Genomic DNA, 24015 nt, shown 5'->3' on the forward strand with positions numbered 1-24015 from the left:
CGGATAGCGTGGATGTGGAGAGGATGTTTCCACTAGTGGGAGAGTCTAGGGCCAGAGGCCACAGCCTCAGAATTAATAAACATTCCATTAGGAGGGAGATGAGGAGTAATTTCTTTAGTCAGAGGGTGGTGAATCTGTGGAACTCATTGCCACAGACGGCTGTGGAGGCCAAGTCAGTGGATATTTTTAAGGCAGCGATTGGTAGATTCTTGATTAGTACGGGTGTCGGAGATTAAGGGGGGGGAGGCAGGAGAATGGGGTTAAGAGGGAGACATAGATCAGCCATGATTGAATGGCGGAGTAAACTTGATGGGCTGAATTGCCTAATTCTGCTCCTATAACTTGTGAGTTTATGAACATGAATTCACTAAACCTTGACATGGATGAAGGACATTTATTAAAATTAATAACTCCTTTATTGATCAAAGTAAAAAGCAGTGCTGAATTGTCATTGTGCTTTCTCAGAATTAATATCTAATACCGAGTGAGTCATCGCAATATTGATTCCATTTTGTTAAAGTATTAGGTAATCCTGGAGTTCATTAGTCCATAAGACCTAGGAGCACAATTAGGTCATTCGGCCCATCAAGTTTACTCCGCCATTCAATCATGGCTGATCTATCTTTCCCTCTCAACCCCATTCTCCTGCCTTCTCCCTATAACCCCTGACACCCGTACTGATCAAGAATCTGTAAATTGTTCCGTGTACTCTCTCCCTGCGCTCTATGTTCCATGTTCCATATGCTATCTACTGAAAGGTAAGCATGCAGATACAGCAGGCAGTGAAGAAAACCATTGCTGGCTCGAAGGGCCGAATGGCCTACTCCTGCACCTATTGTCTATTGAGTTGAGTATAGGAGCAAAGAGGTAATTCTGCAGTTGTACAGGGCCCTAGTGAGACCACACCTGGAGTATTATGTGCAGTTTTGGTCCCCTAATTTGAGGAAGGACATTCTTGCTATTGAGGGAGTGCAGCGTAGGTTCACCAGGTTAATTCCCGGGATGGTTGGACTGTCATATGTTGAAAGAATGGAGCGACTGGGCTTGTAGACATTGGAAATTAGAAGGATGGGAGGGATTCTTATTGAAACATGTAAGATATTAAGGGTTTGGACATGCTAGAGGCAGGAAAAATGTTCCCGATGTTGGGGGAGTCCAGAACCAGGGAACACAGTTTAAGAATAATGGAGTAAGCCATTTAGAATGGAGATGAGGAAAAACGTTTTCACCCAGATAGTTGTGAATCTGTGGAATTCTCTGCCTCAGAGCAGAGGCCAATTCTCTGGATGCTTTCAAAAGAGATTTAGATAGAGCTCTTAAACATAGCGGAGTCAGGGGATATGGAGAGAAGGCAGGAACGGGGTACTGATTGGGGATGATCAGCCATACTCACATTGAATGGGAGGCTCGAAGGGCCGAATGGCCTATTCCTGCACCTGTTGTCTAGTGTCTACTAAATCTGTCTTCTGGTTCTTGATTCAGATTCCGTCTGTACGGAGTTTGACCACGGGTGCTGTCTATATGGAGTTTGCACATTCTCCCTGTGACCGTGTGGGTTTTCTCCGGGTGCTCCAGTTTCCTCCCACATTCCAAAGACATGGGTTAATAGGCTTCGGTTAAATTGTAAATTGTCCGTACTGGGCGTAGGATAGTATTAATATGCGGGAACCGCTGGTTGGCGTGGACCCGGTGGGCCGAAGGGCCTGTTTCCGCATTGTATCTCTAAACTAAACTAAATATAACACCCGGAGAAAACCCACCCTGCGTTTGGTCCATATCCCTCCAAACCTGTCCTATCCACGTGCCTGTCTAAATGTTTCTTAAATGTTGGGATAGTCCCTGCCTCAACTTTCTCATCTGGCAGCTTGTTCCATACACCCACCATCCTTTGTGTGAAAATGTCACCCCTCGGATTCCTATTAAATCTTTCCTCCTTCACTTTAAACCTATGTCCTCTGGTCCTCGATTCCCCATGTGAGTGAAAGATGTTTTCTTGGTTGTTTTAAACTTATGAAGAACATACGAATGGACCTGCTGAAGCTCTGTAGACAAAGTGTTGTTCATGTCATCTGGATAAACATCAATGAGTTTCTGACAAGTCTTTGAGTACCTTTCACTTTCTGATAATTGGGAATTAGCACCTTGTTGGGTGGCATTAGCAAAGATCCTATAGCAGAGCAAGATGGGTTACTCTCACGCAAACGTGTAGTACGCTCATGGGCGGATTCATGGGCGATTTTATGACTCATTTTAGCAACCTGCCTCCGCCATCTTGTTGTTCCACCATCTTGCTCAGCCATCTCGCTTCCGGCCAAAGATTGGATCCGCAGCGGGAGAAGGAGTGTGGGGTCCGGGGCAGCGGGGAGAGGGAGTGTGAGGTCCAGGGCAGCAGCGGGAGAGGGAGTGTGGGGTCCGGGGCAGCGGGAGAGGGAGTGTGGGGTCCGGGGCAGCGGGAGAGGGAGTGTGAGGTCCAGGGCAGCGGGAGAGGGGTGTGAGGTCCAGGGCAGCGGGGAGGGAGTGTGGGTCCGGGGCAGCGGGAGAGAGGGTGTGTGAGGTCCGGGGCAGCGGGGAGAGGGAGTGTGGGGTCCGGGGCATGTGGGGTCCGGGGAGCGAGGGAGTGAGGTCCGGGGCAGCGGGAGAGGGAGTGTGAGGTCCGGGGCAGCGGGGAGAGGGAGTGTGAGGTCCGGGACAGCGGGAGAGGGGGAGACATTGTAGTGTGGGGGCAGGCGAGGGAGTGCCGGGGGTGGGGGGATAAGGCCTAGTGTGTGTGAAGTTGTGGGGAGGTTTACAATGTTTCTTATTTACAATGTTTCTTATTTAATGTCCCTTGACTAGTCTGAAATAAAGTTCATTATTGGATCAGAAGAAATAGAATTGTGTGTGTTATATGATTATATACATTTATATAATTTTCATGTATGTGTGTTTATAAACATTTTATTCTTTAACAAGAATTAACAGAATTATGAACTAACAGAATTATGAATCTAACCCTATATCACACACAAAAAGTTCCCCCGCAATGTCAATTACCCTGCGAGTCGGGTCGGTTCCGGTTACTACAAAATCAACTCAAACACTGCTTGTGAGCCATTTAAAAAGAAATGATTTAAAAAACATTAAAAAAGACAATTACCAGAATCAAATTTTATTCTTGACAAGAAGTTTGAACTGACAGATTTATGAATCTAACCCACACAAACTGTTGCCCCGCAACATTGATTATACTGCGAGTCGGGTCGGGTCAGGTAGGCTCAGGTTGCTAAAATGGGCGGGGAAAAATGCCCAGGATCCCCTCCATAGCGTACTACACGTCAGCCCATTGTATTTAGCAGGAGTAGCCCATCTTGCTCTGCTATAGGAGCTTTGGGCATTAGGACCATCTGTCAGACAAGAGAATCTGTCTGCTATTTTAGTGTACACCTTTAGTAGTCTCCTCCTCATTTCCGTTTCTAACTTTTCAACAATTACATAAAAAGTGAAGATACGGAATTTGTCTCTGGCACTGAGAATGACCTCTGGTGCATTTCCATCGTTGGGCATTCTCTTTCTTATACGCTTACGCGTTTGAGTTGCTTTGTATTCTACATCAGGGAGCATGTCCTTTGCAAGTGATTCAAATCTCTCAAACTCATCTCTTGATGTGTGCAACTGGTCTGCCAATGATGAATACAAATCTGCACATGTTTGCAAGATCACATTTTCACTTTGAAGAAGTTGACTTGTTCTATGAAACTTTTCTAAAGTTTCATTCCAAAAATTCAGCATGAACACAAATTCCAGTTCTTGCATCTTGTTTGCAATATTCTTTGCCTCCCTTCTAGTGTCACCTTTTTGCAACTGGTCATCTGATAAATCTTCCAAAGCTTCCAGAATCTTGAAGAAAGAGTTGATAATTGCTGCAGTTGCCACAGCATGTGCTTCCCATCTGGTGTCTGAAAGTGATTTCAACACTTTTTCATTTCCAATGCAATCTTTGAGAATTCTCCACCGAGCAGTTGAGGCTGAAAAGAATGTGTAGAGCAGTTGTACAGTGGAAAAGAAACCTACTGCAACTTGACAGCAATCCACAGCACTTCGTCCAACTAAATTTAGTGAATGAGCTGCACAGGGTACATAAATGGCAAACTGATTTGCATCCAAAAGGTTTTGCTGCATGCCATTGTAATGTGCAGACATGTTGGCAGCATTGTCGTATGACTGCCCTCTGCATTTAGCAAAATCCAATTTACAATCATCACATAAGTACTTCAACACCTGCTGTGCCATAGCTTCACCAGTGTGGTTTTGTAATTCCAAAAATGTGATAAATCGTTCAACTGGTTGTCCATCCTGCAAAGTATCTGAGCACTATGCCCAGTTGGTCAACATGCGAAAGATCAGCCGTTGAGTCCACAGACAGACTGAAGTACCCAGAAACATTAATTTTGTCAATGATGACGGAGTGCACTTTCTTTGCTATTAACTCAATAAGTTCCTCACATATCGTTTTGGACAGGTACGAAGGGTTGCCTTTTCCCGCATTGCCATACCGTGATATGTGAGCAGCCAAGAATGGGTCAAACTGACATAGAAACATAGAAACATAGAAATTAGGTGCAGGAGTAGGCCATTCGGCCCTTCGAGCCTGCACCGCCATTCAATATGATCATGGCTGATCATCCAACTCAGTATCCTGTACCTGCCTTCTCTCCATACCCTCTGATCCCCTTAGCCACAAGGGCCACATCTAACTCCCTCTTAAATATAGCCAATGAACTGGCCTCGACTACCCTCTGCGGCAGAGAGTTCCAGGGTTCCTGACTTATCAATTCGAGTAGCCCCAAATAATTCCCATTATTGAGAGACCCAAATTTTTCCACTTTTCCTCGGAATGCCAATCCTCGTTCAGCCAGTGTGCAAATGACTGCTACAACCGAAGCACATTCTCCCAGTAATTGTACTCCTCTTTAATCTGTTTTTCCAGTGGCTGTGTCAAGCCTAAGCCTTGTTTCCGAGTTAAATATGTCAACATGGCATCTTGGTGAGTTGTACTTTTTTCATGGTTGTCAATTACAGCAGTGTTTCGCCAGTCACTGAATCCTTCATTTCTAGCAAAATGCGTTGACCCTTTGGGCGCAAATAGTTTACAAACAAAACAGTAAACCGATCCTTTTGAAGGAGAGTACAACAGCCATTCTCTCTTGTAGTGTTCACCATTGGCCTTTATTCCAAAAAAGATTTTCTGTGAACGGTATCTCTTTGGCTTCCCACTGATGAAATTGCGACACGATTTGTCAAATGGCCCATTGTGGTGCTGACATTCACTGCGTCCACAAGCAACCCAATAAGTCACATCATCACCATAAAATTCATCCCACAACCCTGGGTCCTTAGCTTTGTTCATTTCATCCTTGGTCAGTTCTCTAAACTCCTTGGACAGTTCAAAAGCATTTACACATCTTGTCGTAGAACTAGGTCCAGGTTGTGGCACTTCATCATGTGCAACGTCATCGTGAAAATCTGGCCTTGCACCAACACTGCCTGTTTCTGATGAAGGAGATAGATTTGATTCACTTGCTGTCTCTGAAGACTGACACTGGTTTTGATCTGGATCATCTTTCTCTGCAGTTTGTAAGAAGAAATCTGTCAGCTTTCCTGTCTTGGCTACAACAGACAGATTCTTTTGCACGTTTTCTCTTTTGCGCACCACTCAACTGAACACGCCTCATTGTTGACGTTCACATGGGGCTGAAATTAAAAAGGGGCAGAGAGGGTCATTGAAATGACTGTCATGACAACTGAATTTGGCTCCATCATTTTACTTTTAAACACATGCTATGACACTGCACCTCGCCAACAAAAAATAGCTTAAACCAGGCAAAAGTAGACACAAAAAGTCTCAAAAAAGATCGACAGATAAGAGACGACTATGTATACTAATGAAATAAAGGATCATTGAAGCTGTATGACATCTTACCAGTGCAGTGGTCTTAGATTTCCAAGGATATCGCACACATCATGCCTGAGGCACAGAGGTCAGTCGAGAATATTCCACAACAGGAAACATGTGACATGTTAATGATCTTACTGACCGACAGAGGTCAGAGTGCACTGCGCCAGCAATGCCCCTTGTGGTACACCTGGGAAGATAACTCTAGGGTGCACCATGATCAAGAAACAGAACATTATGATCAATTTGCACTAGTTTTATCAATTTTTTATTTTTTTTACAAATCTTCATTCGTTTTTTTTTCTTTTCACCCTTTTCCCAACTTTGTGGTGCCCCCTTTGGCCCTGGTGCCCTAAGCACGTGCTTAGTCTGCTTAATGGTTAATCCTGGGCAAGAGACTCTGTGCATCTACCCGATCTATTCCTCACATGATTTTATACACCTCTATAACATCACCCCTCATCCTCCTGCGCTCCAAGAAATAGAGACCCAGCCTACTCAACCTCTCCTTGTTGCTCAGACCTTTTAGCCCTGGCAACATCCTTGTAAATCTTCTCTGTACCGTTTCCAGTTTGACAACATCTTTCCTATAACACGGTGCCCAGAATTGAACACAATACTCTAAATGCAGCCTCACCAACGTCTTACACAACTGCAACATGACCTCCTAACTTTATACTCTGACTGATGAAGGCCAAAGTGTCCAGAAGCCTTGTTGACCACCTTATCTACCTGTGACTCGACCTTCAAGGAACCATGCACCTGTACTCCTAGATCCCTCTGCTCTACAACACTACCCAGAGGCCTGCCGTTCACTGGTTAGGTCCTGCCCTTGTTAGACTTCCCAAAATGCAACATCTCAAATGCAAAGTCCTTTCCCTGTTGTCATAGTTACACGGAAACCTGCAAAACAACATACCAGCGTCACCCGATTCAGTCTTCGGAATGTGCAGGAAGGAACTGCATAGTCTGAAGAAAGGCCGCTGTTACTACAGCAATTTGGGTCTATCTTCAGTCTAGGGATTATGAATTGATGAGAATTCAAGATTCAAGATTCAAGAGAGTTTATTGTCATGTGTCCCAGATAGGACAATGAAATTCTTGCTTTGCTTCAGCACAACACAATATAGTAGGCACAAATAAATACAGAACAGATCAGTGTGTCCATATACCATTGAATATATATATATATATACACACATAAATAAGCAGATAAAGTGCAATGGGCTATTAATAGTCAGAGTTTTGTTTGAGTTGAGTTTAATAGCCTGATGATATTGCTAGGATTAATGCTAATATGAGAATATTGCCAGGACTAGAGGGTGTGAGCTATAGGGAGAGGTTGAGTAGGCTGGGACTCTATTCCTTGGAGCGCAGGAGAAAGAGGGGTGGTCTTATAGAGGTGTATAAAATCACATGGGGAATAGATCGGGTAGACGCATCGAGGACCAGAGGACATAGGTTCAAGGTGAAGGGGAGGAATCTGAGGGGTAACATTTTCCACACAAAGGAGTGGTGGGTGTATGGGACGAGCTGCCAGAGGAGGTAGTTAAAGGCTGGGACTATCGCAACGTTTGAGAAGCGTTTAAAGTGCTCTCAATTTCCTGCGACAGTGCGATTGGCTGCGATTGCAATCTTCCTTGCAGCTCCTGTTGCTAACTGACTGAGCTGTGTGTGACCTACTTTACTTACCAGGAACAGCCGTTCCAAAATCCATGGCTGGAGTGCTGCCAGCAAGTGCTTTGTTAAAGCATTCCTCACTGCAAGGATTGCCTGGAATAAAATGCCCCACTGAGTTTCATCACCAGGGGTTTGCCTTTCCTTGTTCCCCAGTGAACGTCTCCCATTCCTTCTCTCCAGAGATGCTGCCTGTCCCGCTGAGTTACTCCAGCTTTCTGTGTCTATCTTCGGTGTAAACCAACATCTGCAGTTCCTTCCTACACATTCAGTTTTGTGTAGTGATACGGCATGGAATCAGGCCCTTCGGCCCACCGAGTCCGCACCGACCAGCGATCCCCATCACATTAACACTATCCTACGCACACCAGGGACAATTTACACTCACACCGAGCCAATTAACCTCCAAACCTGCACGTCTTTGGAGCGTGGGAGGAAACCGAAGACCTCGGAGAAAACCCACGCAGGTCACGGGGAGAACAGTGAACACAAACTCCGTACAGACGGCACCCGTGTTGGGATCGAACCCGGGTCTCCGACGCTGCAAGTGCTGTAAGGCAGCAACTCTACCGCTGTGCCACCGTGTTGATTTGTGATACAGCGTGGAAACAGACCCTTTGGCCCAACTCGCCCACACCGACCAACATGTCCCAGCTACGCTAGTCCCACCTGCCTGCGTTTGGCCCATATCCCTCTAAACCTGTATTATCCATGTACCTGTCTAACTGTTTCTTAAATGTTGGGATAGTCCCAGCCTCGACTGCCTCCTCCGGCAGCTCGTTCCATACACTCACCACCCTTTGTGTGAAAATGTTCCTATTACATTTTTCTCCATTCACTTTTAACCTAAATGTGCAATTTATCTTTTTTGTGCATTGAAGTACAGCGCTTTGCTTTGCTGCATTGCTTTGCAATTTTTTTTATTTTAGTTTAGAGTTCAATTTAGAGATACAGCGCGGAAACAGGCCCTTTGCCTCACCGAGTCCGCTCCGACCAGCAAAGCCCGCACACTAACACTACCCTACACACACTAGGGTCAATTTATTAATTAAACCTACACAAGGAAACCGGAGATCTGTGAGAAGCAGTATAGTTGTTGTCTCACAGCGCCTGAGACCCGCGTTCCATCCCGGTTTGCTCCCGTATGTCCCGCAGTTGTACAGAGCCCTAGTGAGACCACACCTGGAGTATTGTGTGCAGTTTTTGGTCCCCTAAATTGAAGAAGGATATTCTTGCTATTGAGGGAGTGCAGCGTAGGTTTACAAGGTTAATTCCCGAGATGGCGGGACTGTCATATGCTGAGAGAATGGAGCAGCTGGGCTTGTACCCGCTGGAGTTTAGAAGGATGAGAGGGCATCTCATTGAAACATATAAGATTGTTAAGGGCTTGGACACGCTAGAGGCAGGAAACATGTTCCCGATGTTGGGGGAGTCCAGAACCAGGGGCCACAGTTTAAGAATAAGGTGTAAGCCATTTAGAACGGAGACGAGGAAACACTTTTTCACACAGAGAGTGGTGAGTCTGTGGAATTCTCTGCCTCAGAGGGCAGTGGAGGCAGGTTTTCTGGATGCTTTCAAGGGAGAGCTAGATAGGGCTCTTAAAGATAGCGGAGATATGGGGAGAAGGCAGGAACGAGGTACTGATTGGGGATGATCAGCCATGATCACATTGAATGACGGTGCTGGTTCGAATGGCCGAATGGCCTACTCCTGCACCTATTGTCTATTGTCTATTTCAAAGACGTGCAGATTTGTAGGTTAATTGGCTTTTGGTAAAATCTGTAAATTGTCCATACTGTGTAGGATAGTGCTAGCTTACTATCCACGCGGGTCAACGTGGACCCGGTGGGCCGAAGGGCCTGTTTCTGCCCTGCTTCTCTAAAGTGTAAAGTCTGAGGTTCAACCACATGCATGTCAGGGTGGGGCAGTGGGCGAGAGAGCGGGCGTTGATGAGTTCACGTCTCAGTCAGCTGGAGATCGTTCTTTCCCTTGTGCAGGAAGGAACTGCAGATGCTGATTTAAACCGAAGATAGACACAAAATGCTGGAGTAACCCAGCGGGACAGGCAGCATCTCTGGAGAGAAGGAATGAGTGAAGTTTCAGGTCGAGACCCTTCTTCAGACTGAGAGTCAAGGGAGAGGGAAACGAGAGATATGGAAAGGGTAAGGTGTGAAAACAAGAGATCAAAGGGGACGAAGCTCAAGGAAAATGTCGAATAGATTATTTGTTAGCTGGGGGAAGGTGACAACAAGGCATACAATGTAAAAATTAAAGATGCATCTGTCCACAAGATCAGAGCAGTGAATTAAAAAAAATATTACATCAAGGCTGTGAAACATAGAAAAATAGCTGCAGGAGTTGGCTATTCGGCCCTTCGAGCCAGCACTGCCATTCAATATGATCATGGTCGAGACCCTTCTTTAGTCTGACCCGAAACGTCACCCATTCCTTCTCTCCAGAGCATCTGCCTGTCAATAGACAATAGGTGCAGGAGTAGGCCATTCGGCCCTTCGAACCAGCATTGCTGTCCCGCTGAGTTACTCCAGCATTGTGTGTCCATCTTTGGTTCTCTCCTCTTCTCCTCCGAGGATCTGTTGAACCTTGACCCTTGCTGACATTGACAAATTACCTGTACATCTCCGAACTTTATCCGATTGTGCGCGGGAGGAAGTGAATCTTCCGCGGCTAAGAGGAATGAAAGGCTGCGTTAAACGCAGGCAAGAGGCTTACAAAGGTGCCAGAAATAGCTGCAGGTTTGAGAATTGCAATCTATTTATTCACGATTGAGTCAGGGTATAAGAGGCAGTGGAGGCGGGGAGAGAGTGGTTTGTAGAAGCTGCCCATTAACCTCATTGGAGACCTTTAAACTCTCTTTAATCTGACTTTATCTTCCATTAAATTTCATTCCCTTAGCCAGAGTACACTGCGTCAGAGGTTACGGGGAGCAGGCAGGAGAATGGGGTTAGGAGGGAGAGATAGATCAGCCACAATTGAATGGCGGAATAGACTGGACAGGCCGAATGGCCTCATTCTGCTCCTATCCCTGACGACCTTATGAGTTGTCAATGCATGGAAGCGTGGAAGAGTGGAAACGCACACCTCCAGATTCAGGGACAGTTTCTTCCCAGCTGCCATCAGGCAACTGAACCATCGTATCAACAACTAGAGAGCGGTCCTGACCTACTATCTACCTGATCGGGGACCCTCAGACTATCTTTGATCGGACTTCACTGGACTTTATCTTGTACTAAACATTATTCCCTTATCATGTATCTGTACACTGTGAATGGCTTGATTGTAATCATGTGTTGTCTTTCCGATGTGTATTTAGGACACAACAGAAGCTTTTCACTGTACCTCGGTGCACGTGACAATAAACGAAGACATTCGAAACTAAGATGTACAGTTTTTTTTGCCTGGATAGCATCAAATGCAGGGGTAGAGTTGCTGCCTAACAGCACCAGGGTCCCGGGTTCGATCCTGACTACGGGTCTTTGTCTGTACGGAGTTTGTATGTTCTCCCCGTGACCTGCGTGGGTTTTCTCAGAGATCTTCGGTTTCCTCCCACACTGCAAAGACGTGCAGGTTTAGTGTATGTGTAAACTGTCCCTAGTGCGTGTGGGATAGTTAGTTAGTTAATGTGCGGGGAACATTGGTCAGTGCAGACTCGGTGGGCCGAAGGGCCTGTTTCTGTGCTGTATCTCTAAACCCAAACTGAACTAAACTAAAAGCTTTTCGCTGTACTTCCGTATACTTACCAATAAACTAAACTTCACCTAAAATTGGAGAATTTCTCGCTCATAATGCTGGGCTGCAAGCTGCCCAAGCAGAATATGAGGTGCTGTTCCTCCAATTTGCGCTGGGCCTCACTCTGATAGTGGAGGAGGCCCAGGACAGAGAGGTTTTTTTTTATCAGGACTAGGGAAAAATGTAAGCACCTTAAGGACAGAAACAGGAGTTTTAATAAAGGAGAAAATCAAATGATGACAAATTAAATAATTACTTTGCATCCGTCTTCGAGAGGGCTAGAATATTAAAACAGGGATGTAATGCTGAGGCTCTATAAGGCACTGATACGATTACTTTTTGAATATTGTGAGCAGTTTTGGGCACCGTATGTGGGGAAGGATGGGCTGGTACTGGAGAGGGTCCAGAGGAGGTTTACGGGAATGATCCCAGGAATGAGTAAGTTAAGAGCGTTTGACGGACTGGGCCTGCACTCGCTGGAGTTTAGAAGGATGAGGACCTCATTGAAACTCTCCAAATAGTGAAGGTCTTGGATAGAGAGGATGTGGAGAGGATGTTTCCACTAGTGGGAGAGTCTAGGTCCAGAGGCCATAGCCCCAGAATTAAAAGACGCTCCTTTAAGAACGAGATGAGGAGGAATTTGTTTAGTCAGTGGGTGGTCCTGCCTTCTCCCCATAATCCCTGACACCCGTACTAATCAAGAATCGATCTATCTCTGTCCAAATGGGTAAGCCATTTAGAACGGAGATGAGGAAACACTTTTTCACACAGAGAGTTGTGTGAGTGTGGAATTCTCTGCCTCAGAGGGCGGTGGAGGCCAGTTCGCTGGATACCTTCAAGAGAGAACTAGATAGGGTTTTTGAAGATAGCGGAGTCAGGGGATATGGGGAAAAGGCAGGAACGGGGTATTGATTGTGGATGATCAGCCATGATCACATTGAATGGCGGTGCTGGCTCGAAGGGCCGAATGGCCTACTCCTGCACCTCTTGTCTATTGTCTATTAAAAATATCCCTTGACTTGGCTTCCACAGTTTTCTGTGGCAACCGTGTTATGTTACGAATTTACACGCTAAAGGGTGATTTTGGTTCTCTGGGGAGGAGCGGTGATCTCACGGAAGTCTCGAGAGGACATTACCGGCAGGGAGTCCACCATTTTCCATTCATGATTATGTTCGGTAGCGTGGTTACAATTCCCCAGTGGGCGCTGCTTTCCATTGTCAGAAACAGGTCACGGAATGCATCACTAAAAACGTTAACTGCTGTAACAAATAACATCAGCGCGATGAAATGTTTAGGAAGGAACTGCAGATGCTGGTTTAAACGGAAGGTTGACACAAAAAGCCGGAGTAACTCAGCGGGACAGGCAGCATCTCTGGAGAGAGAAGGAGAGTGGTGAGTCTCTGGAACTCTCTGCCACAGAAGGTAGTTGAGGCCAGTTCATTGGCTATATTTAAGAGGGAGTTACATGTGGCTAAAGGGATCAGGGGGTATGGAGAGAAGGCAGGTACAGGATACTGAGTTGGATGATCAGCCATGATCATATTGAATGGCGGTGCAGGCTCGAAGGGCCGAATGGCCTACTCCTGCACCTATTGTCTATGTTTCTATGTTTCTATGAATGGGTGACGTTTTGGGACTGAAGAAGGGTCTCGACCCGAAACGGCGCCCATTACTTCTCTCCAGAGATGCTGCCTGCCCCGTTGAGTTACATTTTGTGTCTACCATCAGTGTAACTCATTCTCAACTAACCCTCAGCTACCAATGGCCTGATTCCTTTATCATCGTGACATTTTTGCATATCTTTCATATAATAATTGTTCTATATCTCTCTATATCACCGTCGATATCTCTCGTTTCCCTTTCCCCTGACTCCCACATTGAATGGTGGTGCTGGCTCAAAGGGCCGAATGGCCTACTCCTGCACCTATTGTCTATTGTCTATATTGTCGATAATTCTAGACATAAATGCAATCAAATCAGGCAAAGGGGAAGATACAGAGCGTAGAAATACGTTCTCAGCATTGTAGCGCATCAGTTCCAGAGACAAAGTCCAATGTCCGCAATGGGGTAGAGGTGAATCGGACAGTATCCTGGCTTATGGAAGGACCGTTCAGGAGCCTGATAACAGAGGGGAAGAAGCTGTTCCTGAGTCTGGTGGTGCGCGCTTTCAAGCTTCTGTACCTTCTGCCGGACGGGAGCGGGGAGAAGAAGGAATGAACTTATGTAAGAATGCCTTTTGTATTAAAATGAAGAGTATTGCAATGGAAATCCCTCAGCTCATAAAGTCACAAGCGACAGGAGTAGAATTAGGCCATTCAGCCCATCGAGTCTACTCTGCCATTCAACCATGGCTGGTCTATCTCTCCCTCTCAACCCCATTCTCCTGCCGTCTCCCCATAACCCCTGACACCCGTACTGATCAAAAATCTGTCTATCTCTGCCTTAAAAATATCCATTGACTTGGCCTCCACAGCCCGTCTGTGGCAATGAATTCCACAGATACATTACCCTCTGTATTAAGAAATGTCCCAGCGCTATCCTTTTGCTTCTTCTTGCTGTTTTCCTTCTGGTTTGAGGAACTTATTCCAAACCTCTTTCCAATTCTTAATAAGGACAATGTTTTTGTTAACACGTTTGGCAACATTTTGGAGCATTCCTGCAGCCCAGTCAAACTATGTGGCCGCCCTCCCGGTTGCCTTTGCCAAGAGCCTTCCTTAGCAACGTAGAACATTGGCCGGTTCCGTGGATGCTTTCAAGAGAGAGTTAGATAGGGCTCTTGAAGAAAGCGGAGGCAGGTGATATGGGGAGAAGGCAGGAACGGGGTACTGATTGGGAATGATCAGCCATGATCACATTGAATGGCGGCGCTGGCTCGAAGGGCCGAATGGCCTACTCCATCACCTATTGTCTATAGGTGCAGGAGTAGGCCATTCTGTGGCAAAGAATTCCATAGATTCACCACCCTCTGACTAAAGACATTTCTCCTCATCTCCTTCCGAAAAGAATGTCCTTTAATTCTGAGGCTGTGTCCTCTAGTCCTAGACTCTCCACCCAGTGGAAACATCCGCTCCACATCCACTCTATCCAGGCCTTTCACTAATCTGTACGTTTCAATGAGGTCCCCCCTCATTCTTCTAAACTCCAGTGAGTACAGGCCCAGTGCCGACAAACGCTCATCATATGTTAACCCACTCATTCCTGGGATCACTCTTGTAAACCTCCTCTGGACTCTCTCCAGAGCCAGCACATCCTTCCTCAGATATGGGGGCCACGTATGGGGCACAGTACTCCAAAATCTGGTCAAAGAGGCTGGCAGCCAAATATTCACCACAGTTCCCCTCCTCTGTACACACACACGGGCCTTTCGTGCTTAAGAAAGAACTGCGGATGCTGGAAAAATCGAAGGTAGACAAAAATGCTGGAGAAACTCAGCGGGTGAGGCAGCATCTATGGAGCGAAGGAATAGGCGACGATTCTGGTCGAGACCCTTCTTCTGACCTATTCCTTCGCTCCATAGATGCTGCCTCACCCCGCTGAGTTCCTCCAGCATTTTTGTCCACCTTCAAGCCTCTAGTGCTCTATAAACTTGCTGAGAGCTAACTCTGGGAGCCTGCACCAAAGCCAAGCCTGACGCGCTGTCATTATGCGCGCTGCCGTGACTAAGCTAATTCGCAGCTCTGTATTTAAGTTCACAAACCAGTCGGGATTACGTCAGACTGTTACACTTGGTAACCTTGCGGGGCTCAGCCGGGTTCAGCTTCTCAAGTTACAGCAGATGAATGCCAGAAACCTTTTTACATTCATGCCAGTTTTACTATTCCTGGGTCCATTACATACACGGAGCAACGCCCTGTGTAAAGGACGTTACTTAAAATGACAGCAGCATTCCTGATCACACAATAGAGTCAAGTACTACGAAAAGTAGTAAACACTGCCCAGTCCATCATCGGCTCTGACCTTCCTTCCATCGACGGGATCTATCGTAGTCGCTGCCTCAAAAAGGCTGGCAGTATCATCAAGTACCCACACCATCCTGGCCACACACTCATCTCCCTGCTACCTTCAGGTAGAAGGTACAGGAGCCTGAAGACTGCAACGTCCAGGTTCAGAAATAGCTACTTCCCCATAGCCATCAGGCTATTAAACTTGGCTCGGACAAAACTCTGAACATTAATAGCCCATTATCTGTTATTTGCACTGATAGTTTATATAGTCATATGTGTATATATTTATATAATGGTATATGGACACACTGATCTATTTTTCAGTCAATGCCTACTATGTTCTGTTGTGCTGAAGGAAAGCAAGAATTTCATTGTCCTATCAGGGACACATGACAATAAACTCTTGAATCTTGAGTTCAGTTCATTGTCACGTGTGCCGGAGGGAACCGCAGGTGCTGGTTTACCACCGAAGATAGACACAAAATGCTGGAGTAACTCGGGGGCAGCATCTCTGGGGAGAAGGAATAGGTGACGTTTCGGGGTTGAGACCCTTCTTCAGACTGAGAGTCAGGGGAGAGAGGAGTGAAAGGCCTGGATAGAGCGGATGTGGAGAGGATGTTTCCACTAGGACTAGAGGTCACACCTCATTCTGAAGAAGGGTCTCATAGAAACATAGAAATTAGGTGCAGGAGTTGGCCATTCGGCCCTTCGAGCCTGCACCGCCATTCAATATGATCATGGCTGATCATCCAACTCAGTATCCCGTACCTGCCTTCTCTCCATACCCCCTGATCCCCTTAGCCACAAGGGCCACATCTAACTCCCTCTTAAATATAGCCAATGAACTGGCCTCAACTACTCTCTGTGGCAGAGAGTTTCAGAGATTCACCACTCTCTGTGTGAAAAATGTTTTCCTCATCACGGTCCTAAACGATTTCCCTCTTATCCTTAAACTGAGACCCCTTGTCCTGGACTTAACAGACACAACTGAGTCCGTGGGTTCTGAGAAACATTGCCTATTCCTTCGCTCCACAGATGCTGCCTCACCCGCTGAGTTTCTCCAGCTTTTTTTTGTCCACCTCAGAATAAAAGGAGGTTCCTTTAAGAAAAAGACGAGGAGGAAATTATTTAGTCAGCAGGTGGTGAATCTGTGGAATTAATTGCCACCGAAGGCTGTGGAGGCCAAGTCAATGTATATTTTAAAGGCAGCGATAGATAGTTTCTTGATTATTACTGGTTATGGGGAGAATGCAGGAGAATGGGGTTGAGAGGGAGAGATAGATCAGCCATGATTGAATGGTGGAGTAGACTTGATGGGCAGAATGGACGAATTCTGCCCCTGTCACGTATGAACTTGTGAGAGAGAAACGTATGAACTTATGAAAGGTATAAAAAGGTAGAAAGAACAACGGAATGAAAAGTATGAAAAGAACAAATCAAAGCCAGCAAAGATTATCATAAATTCAAAGTTTCAGGAGCAGAATTAGGCCATTCGGCCCATCAAGTCTACTGCACCATTCAATCATGGCTGATCCATCTCTCCCTCCTAACCCCATCCTCCTGCCTTCTCCCCTTAAACCCCTGGCACCCGGATTGATCAAGGAAATGTGGATTAATATGGATTAAAATATTTTTTAAATTATTCCTTTTTATTTATTTACAAGTGTCATTCAGCTTTGCAGTCACATGTCTACGCATCGGGCCTTAAAATCCTCTGGCCTTTGAGATTTGGTTCCTGAAAGCAAATAGAAGCAAATCGTTTTTTTTTCCACCTGATCTCCCGGTTGCCAAACACTTGAACTCCCCCTCCCATTCCCACACTGACCTTTCTGTCCTGGGCCTCCTCCACTGTCAGAGTGAGGCCCAGCGCAAACTGGAGGAACAGCATCTCATATTTAGCTTGGGCAGCTTACAGCTTAGAGGTATAAACATTGATTTCTCTAACTTCAACCCTTGCTTTCCCTCTTTCTCCGTCCCTCCCCCACCCTAGTCATCGTACTAGTTTCACTGTCGTCCAGCTGAGTTTCACTGTCTGTATAACACGTTATCACCCGGGAAACAGCCAACAATGGACCTTTGTGGACTCCACCTTTTTCTCAAAACACCATTACAATTTTGCATACCTTACATTAATTTGTTCCATATCTCTCTATACCACCGTCCATGTCTCTTGTTTCCCTTTCCCCTGACTCTCAGTCTGAAGAAGGGACTCGATCAGAAACATCACCTATTCCCTTTCTCCAGAGATGTTGTCTTTAAGGGCGGCACGGTGGTAGAGTTGCTGCCTCACAGTGCCAGAGACCCAGGATCGATCTTGACTATGAACGCTGACTGTGTGGAGTTTGCACGTTCTCCCGGTGACCTGCTTGGGTTTTCCTCGGTTTTCTCCCGCACTCCAAAGACGTGGAGGTTTGCGGGTCAATTGGCTCAGGTAAAATTGTAAATTGTCCCTAGCGCGTGTAGGGTAGGGTAGTGTTAGCGTGCGGGGATCGCTGGTCAGCATGGACTCAGTGGGCTGAAGGGCCTGTTTCCGCGCTGTATCTCTAAAACCAAACTAAAACTAACCCCCAGAGTTCCTCCACAGCTTTTTTTGTGTCTATCTTCGGGGTTTTTTTTACAACGTTTTACCCAGAAACCGAATGCGGAGGATAACTGTGCGGCATTTGGGATCCTTCTGATTTCTAGTCGGCCTTCCTTCCCACAGCCGTAATAAAAAAATGCCTTGTTGACAAAAACAAGTGATAGTGGAGCGGCAATTGTAAAGGACAAATGTACTGCAGGAGCCCCAGTGTGTGAAGCTTGTACTGCATTGAAACATGACATCATCCCAGCCCAATAAGAGTTCAGTCGGTGACTAAGGCATCAGCTCAAGGTCCCCGTCTCATTTAGTTTAGTTTAGAGACACAGCGCGGAAACAGGCCCTTCAGCCCACCGAGTCTGCACCGACCAGTGATCCCCGAGCACTAACACTACCCTACACACACTAGGGACAATTTTACACTTATACCAAGCCAATTATGTTCACCTCTGTATGCCTCTACATTCAGAGGCCTACATAGACATACAGAGGCCTACAGAGGCATCTGAATGCATCTGTACGCTTCTGTAAGCCCCATGTAGGCTCTGTATGCCTCTGTAGTCCTCCGAAGGCATCTATATGCCTCTGAAGGCCTCTGTAGGCCTCTGTAGGCCTCTGAAGGCCTTTAGGCATCTGTATGCCTCTGAAGGCCTCTGAAGGCCTTTAGACATCTGTATGCCTCTGCAGTCCTCTGAATGCCTCTGTATGCCCCTGTATGCCTCTGAAGGCCTCCGAAGGACCTCTGTAAGCCTCTGTAGGCCTTTGTAGGCCTCTGTATGCCTCTGTTGGCCTATGTAGACCTCGTTGTCACCTTCCCCGCAGCGAACAATGATCTAGTCTACATTTTCCTTGAGCTGCTTCCCCTTTAATCTCTTGTTTTTCACACCTTTGCCTTCAATATCTCTTGTTTCCCTCTCCCCTGACTCTCAGTCTGAAGAAGGGTTTTGACCCGAAACGTCACCCGTTCCTGCTCTCCGGAAATGCTGTCTGTCTCATTAGGTCATAAGTGATAGGAGCAGAGTTAGGCCATTCGGCCCATCGAGTCCACTCCCCCATTCAATCATGGCTGATCTATCTCTCCCTCCTAACCCCATTCTCCTGCCTTCTCCCCATAACCCTTGACACGCGTACTAATCAAAAATCTATCTCTCTCTATTGCCTTAAAAATATCCATTGACTTGGCCTCCACAGCTGTCTGTGGCAAAGAATTCCACAGATTCACCACCCTCTGACTAAAGAAAATCCTCCTCATCCCCTTCCTAAAGGAACATTCTTTATTTCTGAGGCTATGGCCTCTGGTCCTAGACTCTCCCACTAGTGGAAACATCCTCTCCACATCCACTCTATCCAGGCCTTTCACTATTCTGTACGTTTCAATGAGGTTCCCCCGCAAACTTCTAAACTCCAGCGAGTACAGGCCCAGTGCCGACAAACGAGTTTGAGTCGAGTCGAGTTACTGCAGCATTTTGTGTCTGTCTTCAGTGTAAACCAGACTCTGCAGTTCCATCCTACACAGCCCTATCTAGCTCTCTCTTGAAAGCATCCAGAGAATCGGCCTCCACCAGAGAATGCCACAGACTCACAACTCTCTGTGTGTAAAAGTGTTTCCTCCAAGGGGCAGCTTTTTTTACACAAAGGTTGTTGGGTGTATGGAACAAGCTGCCAGAGGAGGTAGTTGAGGCAGGGACTATCATAACATATAAGAGACAAGGAACCTGAGGGGTATCTTTTACTGTTCAAGAAGGAACTGTAGATGCTGGAAAATCGAAGGTACACAAAAAAGCTGGAGAAACTCAGCGGGTGCAGCAGCATCTATGGAGCGAAGGAAATAGGCAACGTTTCGGGCCGAAACGTTGCCTATTTCCTTCGCTCCATAGATGCTGCTGCACCCGCCGAGGGTATCTTTTACTATTTGTTACATTTCAATGAGGTTCCTCCCCCTCATTAGGTCCTCGTAAATCTTCTCAGCGCCCTTTCCAGCTCGACAACATCTTTCCTGTAACACGGTGCCCAGTATTAAATGTCGTGCGTTTTTGCTTTTCTTTCTAGTTGAGCTGAATAGGTTGGGGGTTTTGTTTTTGCCACGAAGGGGTTAATTCATTTGGCAGTTGATGGTGTGCGCTATTTTTCCCAACGCCTCCTCTAGCGAGAGCTGGGCAAGGATTACTGAACCGGCCTTAGCAATTACAACTCCCCTCTTGCTTGGACTGTACACGTGCGACCTTACAACAGTGCCCGCCCCAACCCCTCACTCCCCCACTCACCCCTCACTCACTCACTCCCCCCCACTCACTCCCCCACTCACTCACCCACACGCGCTCTCGTTCACCAACACACTCACCCACTCTCTCACTCACACTCACCCTCACTCACTCACCCACTCCTCACTCACTCACTCACTCCCTCACTCACTCACTCACTCACTCACCCACTCACTCACTCACTCACTCACTCACTCACCCACTCACTCCACTCACTCACTCCACTCACTCACTCACCCCCCCACTCACTCACTCCCCCACCCACTCACTCACTCACCTCCCCCCCTCACTCACCCACTCACTCACTCACCCCCCCTCACTCACTCCCTCACCCCCACTCACTCACCCCTCACTCACCCCCCTCACTCACTCACTCACCCCCTCACTCGCCCACTCACTCCCCCCACTCACCCCACCCCTCACTCCCCCACCCCTCACTCACCCACTCACTCCTCACTCACTCACCCCCCACTCACTCACTCACCCCCCTCACCCCCCCCTCACTCCCTCACTCACACCCCCACTCCCCCACTCACTCACCCCTCACTCACCCACTCACTCCCCCTCACTCCCCCTCACTCCTCACTCCCTCACTCACTCCCCCCTCACTCACTCACCCCTCACTCACTCCCCCCACTCACCCCACCACTCACCCACTCACTCCCACTCCACTCACTCACTCACCCCTCACTCCCCCCTCCCAACTCACTCACCCACTCACTCACCCACCCACTCACCCCCCCTCCTCCCCCACTCACCCCCCCCTCACTCCCCCACTCACTCCCCCCTCACTCCCCCCCACTCACTCCCCCCCCTCACTCACCCACTCACTCACTCACCCCCCACTCACCCCCCACTCACCCACCCACTCACCCTCACTCACCCACTCACTCACCCCTCACTCCCCCACTCACTCACTCACTCACTCACTCACTCACCCACTCCCCCCTCACCCTCACTCCACCCCCTCACTCACTCACCACTCACTCACACGTGTTGGAGTGTGGAACAAGGGATTGCTTCCAACCCCCCCCCCTCCCCCCTTACTCTCTCTCTCCCTCTCTCTCTCTCTTTTCCTTATTTCTTCTCTCTCTCTCCCCTTTCCACCCCTCTTTATCTTTTCTCTCTCTCTCTCCGTTTCTCGTTCGCTTCTCCCCCCTCTCTCTTTTCCTTCTCTCTCCCTTTTCCCCCTCTTCACCCTCTCGTTCCTCTTCTCCCTCCTCTCTCCCACGAGCGGGTGGAGCAGCACTCCATTACAAAACACAACTATATACTTTTCTCTCTTTCCCATTTCTCTCTCTATCTCTCCGTCTCTCTCTCTCTCTCTCTCTCTGTCTCTCACACGAGGACGTGGAGCAGAGCCCCATTGCTAAATATTTATATATTTTTTCTCTTTCCAATACTCTGTGTGTGTGTGTGTCTGTCTGTCTGTCTGTCTGTCTCTCTCTCTCACTATCTCTCTCTCTCCGTCTCTGCCTCTCTCTGTGTCTGTTTCTGTGTCTGTTTCTGTGTGTGTGTGTGTCTCTCTCTCCGTCTCTTTCTCACCCTCCATCAAAACCACTTACATCTCTGTGTGTGTGTGTGTCTCTCTCTGTCTCACTCACTGCCTCTATCTCTGTGTGTCTCTATCTGTTTCTCTCTGTCTCTGTGTGTGTGCGTGTGTGTGTGTGTGTGTGTGTGTGTCTGTCTCTCCCACTGTCCCTCTATCTCTGTGTCTCTGTGTGTGTGTGTGTGTGTGTGTCTGTCTGTCTCTGTGTCTCTCCCACTGTCTCTATCTCTGTCTCTCTCTCCCTCCCCCTGTGTGTGTGTGTGTGTGTCTCTCTCTCTCTCCGCCTCTCTCTGTCTCTGTCTCTTTCCCCATCACAAACATTTACTTACATCTCTCTCTGTCTCCCCCCTCTCTTTCTCTCTCTCTCTCTCTCTCTCCCTCTCTCTCCCCCTCTCTATAGCAGTGCGCTCGCATCAATCTCCGCGCTTACTGGCAACTCGCCAGCATGTGTGTGTGTGTTCTCTAACATCCTTTGCATATAGTACGATCTTTAAGCCGTTGCAGACTCAGTCAACTGCTCCATATTTGGGTTATCTTACACACGCACTTACAGGGAGTGAGTGAGAGGGAGAGAGAGAGAGAGAGAGGCGGCTGGAGAAGGCTACACAACTAACTCTACACTATCCACCCTTCGCCGAGGGCGACACTTTCCAACGCCGCTTGCTTTAGATTATTATTTCTTTAACGCTGTAAGTCTTTTTTTTTTTAATATAAATATCTGTCCTGGGTTATTCCTCCCCCCCACCGCACTGGGGAACTGGCTGTCATTTGCTGTGTGTGTGTGTGTTGTGTAATGGCTGGTTTCTGTGGAGTATTAGCACCACAGATTCTGATTGAGGAAACTGTGTGTGTGTGTTGTTGTAAAGGGGAGTACGCACTTTTAAAACGAAAATGTGGCTTAATCTCTGGAGATATTGCACCCCTCCCTCTCCCTCTCCCCAAAACAGTCTGCCCGCCGTCTGTTTGGGTTTTTTTTTGGGGGGGGGGTTAAAACTGGTGCTAGGATTGGGAGAGGGAGGAGAGGGGAGAGGAGGAGGGGGGAGAAGGGGAGAGAGGGGGTGGGGGGAGAGGAGGAGAGGGGAAAGGAGATAGGGGGGATTGGGAGAGAGGAGAGGGGAAGAGGAGGGGAGAGGGGGAGAGAGGAGGGGGAGAGAGAGGGGAGAGGGGGAGAGAGGAGGGGGGAGAGAGGAGGGGGGAGAGAGGAGAATGAGAGGGAGAAAAGGAGAGAAGGGGAGGGAGGGGAGAGAGAGAGAATGAGAGAGAGAGGGAAGGGGGGGGAGAGAGAGGGGGGGAGAGAGGGGGAGAGAGGGGAGAAGAGGGGAGAGAGGGGGAGAGGGGGGGAGAGGAGAGGAGGGGGAGAGAGGGGGAGAGAAAGGAGGGGGAGAAGTGTGAGGGGGGGGGGAAGGGGAGGAGGGGTAGAGGGAGAGAAAGGGGAGGGAGGGGAGTAGGGGAGTAGGGGAGAGGGAAGGAGGAGGGTGTAAGATGACCTCACGTTGCTGCGCCACTGCCCCGGTTACTACGAGGATCCGCCAGCGGAGTAAACAAGATCAGGCGGCGCTGCCGTGTAGACCAGTGCTGTCACACTCAGCCCCAGCGCCCACAACCCAGTCGCTGCTCCACGCACCCCCCGCACCCTCTCCTCCCACCCCCTGCACTCTCCCCTCCTGCACCCTCCCCTCCCTCAACCCCTCCTTATCCCCAACACCATTCCCTCGCCTCCTCCACTGTCCCTGCGTCACTCTCTCTCTCCCTCCTCTCCCTCCCTCTTTCTCACTCTTCCCCCTCCCTCTCTCTCCCCCTCTTCTCTTCCCTCTCTCCCATCCTCCCTCCCTCTCTCTTTCTCACTCTTCCCCCCTCCCTCTCTCTCTCCCTCTTCTCTTCCCTCCCTCCCTCCCTCTCTCTCTCTCTCTCTCCTCTCTCTCTCTCTCCCCCTCTCTTTCTCTCTCTCCACCCCTCTCTCTTTCTCTGTATCTGTTTGTCTCGCTATCTATCACTCTCTCTCTCGCTCTTTCCCTCTGTCTCTCTCTCTCACTCACTATCTATCTCTCTGTCTGTCTGTTTGTCTCTCTCTCTCTATCTCTCTCTGTCCGCCTCTTCTCTCTCTCTCCCCCCCTCTCTTTTTCTCTCTCTCCCTCTCCCTCCATTTCTCTCTCTCCATCTCTCTCTCCTCCCTCTCTCTTTCTCTCTCTCCCTCTCCTCCCTCTCTATCCCCCCCCCCCTCCCTTCCCACTCTCTCTCCCCCTCTCCCCCTGCTGTGGGCTCTGCAGTTGCACTGGGCCCAATGTGGCCGCCGGCACTCACCCCGGGGTGACCCTGACAATGATGG

General features: G+C 48.1%; 2 protein-coding genes across 7 annotated transcripts in view; one reads left to right on the forward strand and one right to left on the reverse strand.

The window, feature by feature from the left end:
• Nucleotides 1-3127: 3127 nt before the first annotated feature.
• On the reverse strand, nt 3128-23299 carry LOC129708425 (zinc finger MYM-type protein 1-like). Of its 3 annotated transcripts, XM_055654179.1 has the most exons (3): nt 23182-23299; nt 5960-6136; nt 3128-5730 (listed from the first exon to the last, which is right to left on the reverse strand). In XM_055654179.1, exon 3 carries the CDS (start codon nt 4267-4269, stop codon nt 3223-3225), a length of 1047 nt encoding a protein of 348 aa, XP_055510154.1. In that variant the 5' UTR covers nt 4270-5730; nt 5960-6136; nt 23182-23299; the 3' UTR covers nt 3128-3222. The 3 variants fall into 3 exon arrangements, with proteins under 3 accessions (XP_055510154.1, XP_055510163.1, XP_055510146.1); XM_055654188.1 differs by lacking the exons at nt 5960-6136; nt 23182-23299 and adding an exon at nt 7625-8641; XM_055654171.1 differs by lacking the exon at nt 23182-23299 and having other exon boundaries at nt 5960-7403.
• atxn1a (ataxin 1a) overlaps nt 22070-24015 on the forward strand; it is a 248554-nt gene continuing 246608 nt past the window's right edge. For all 4 annotated transcript variants that reach the window (XM_055654143.1, XM_055654126.1, XM_055654158.1 and 1 more), the window contains exon 1: nt 22070-22378. The gene's annotated coding sequence lies outside the window, so the exon portion shown is untranslated. The remainder of the gene's footprint in view (nt 22379-24015) is intronic.

This window comes from Leucoraja erinacea, chromosome 2 (genome assembly GCF_028641065.1).
Source record: "Leucoraja erinacea ecotype New England chromosome 2, Leri_hhj_1, whole genome shotgun sequence".
Lineage (NCBI taxonomy): Eukaryota > Metazoa > Chordata > Chondrichthyes > Rajiformes > Rajidae > Leucoraja > Leucoraja erinaceus.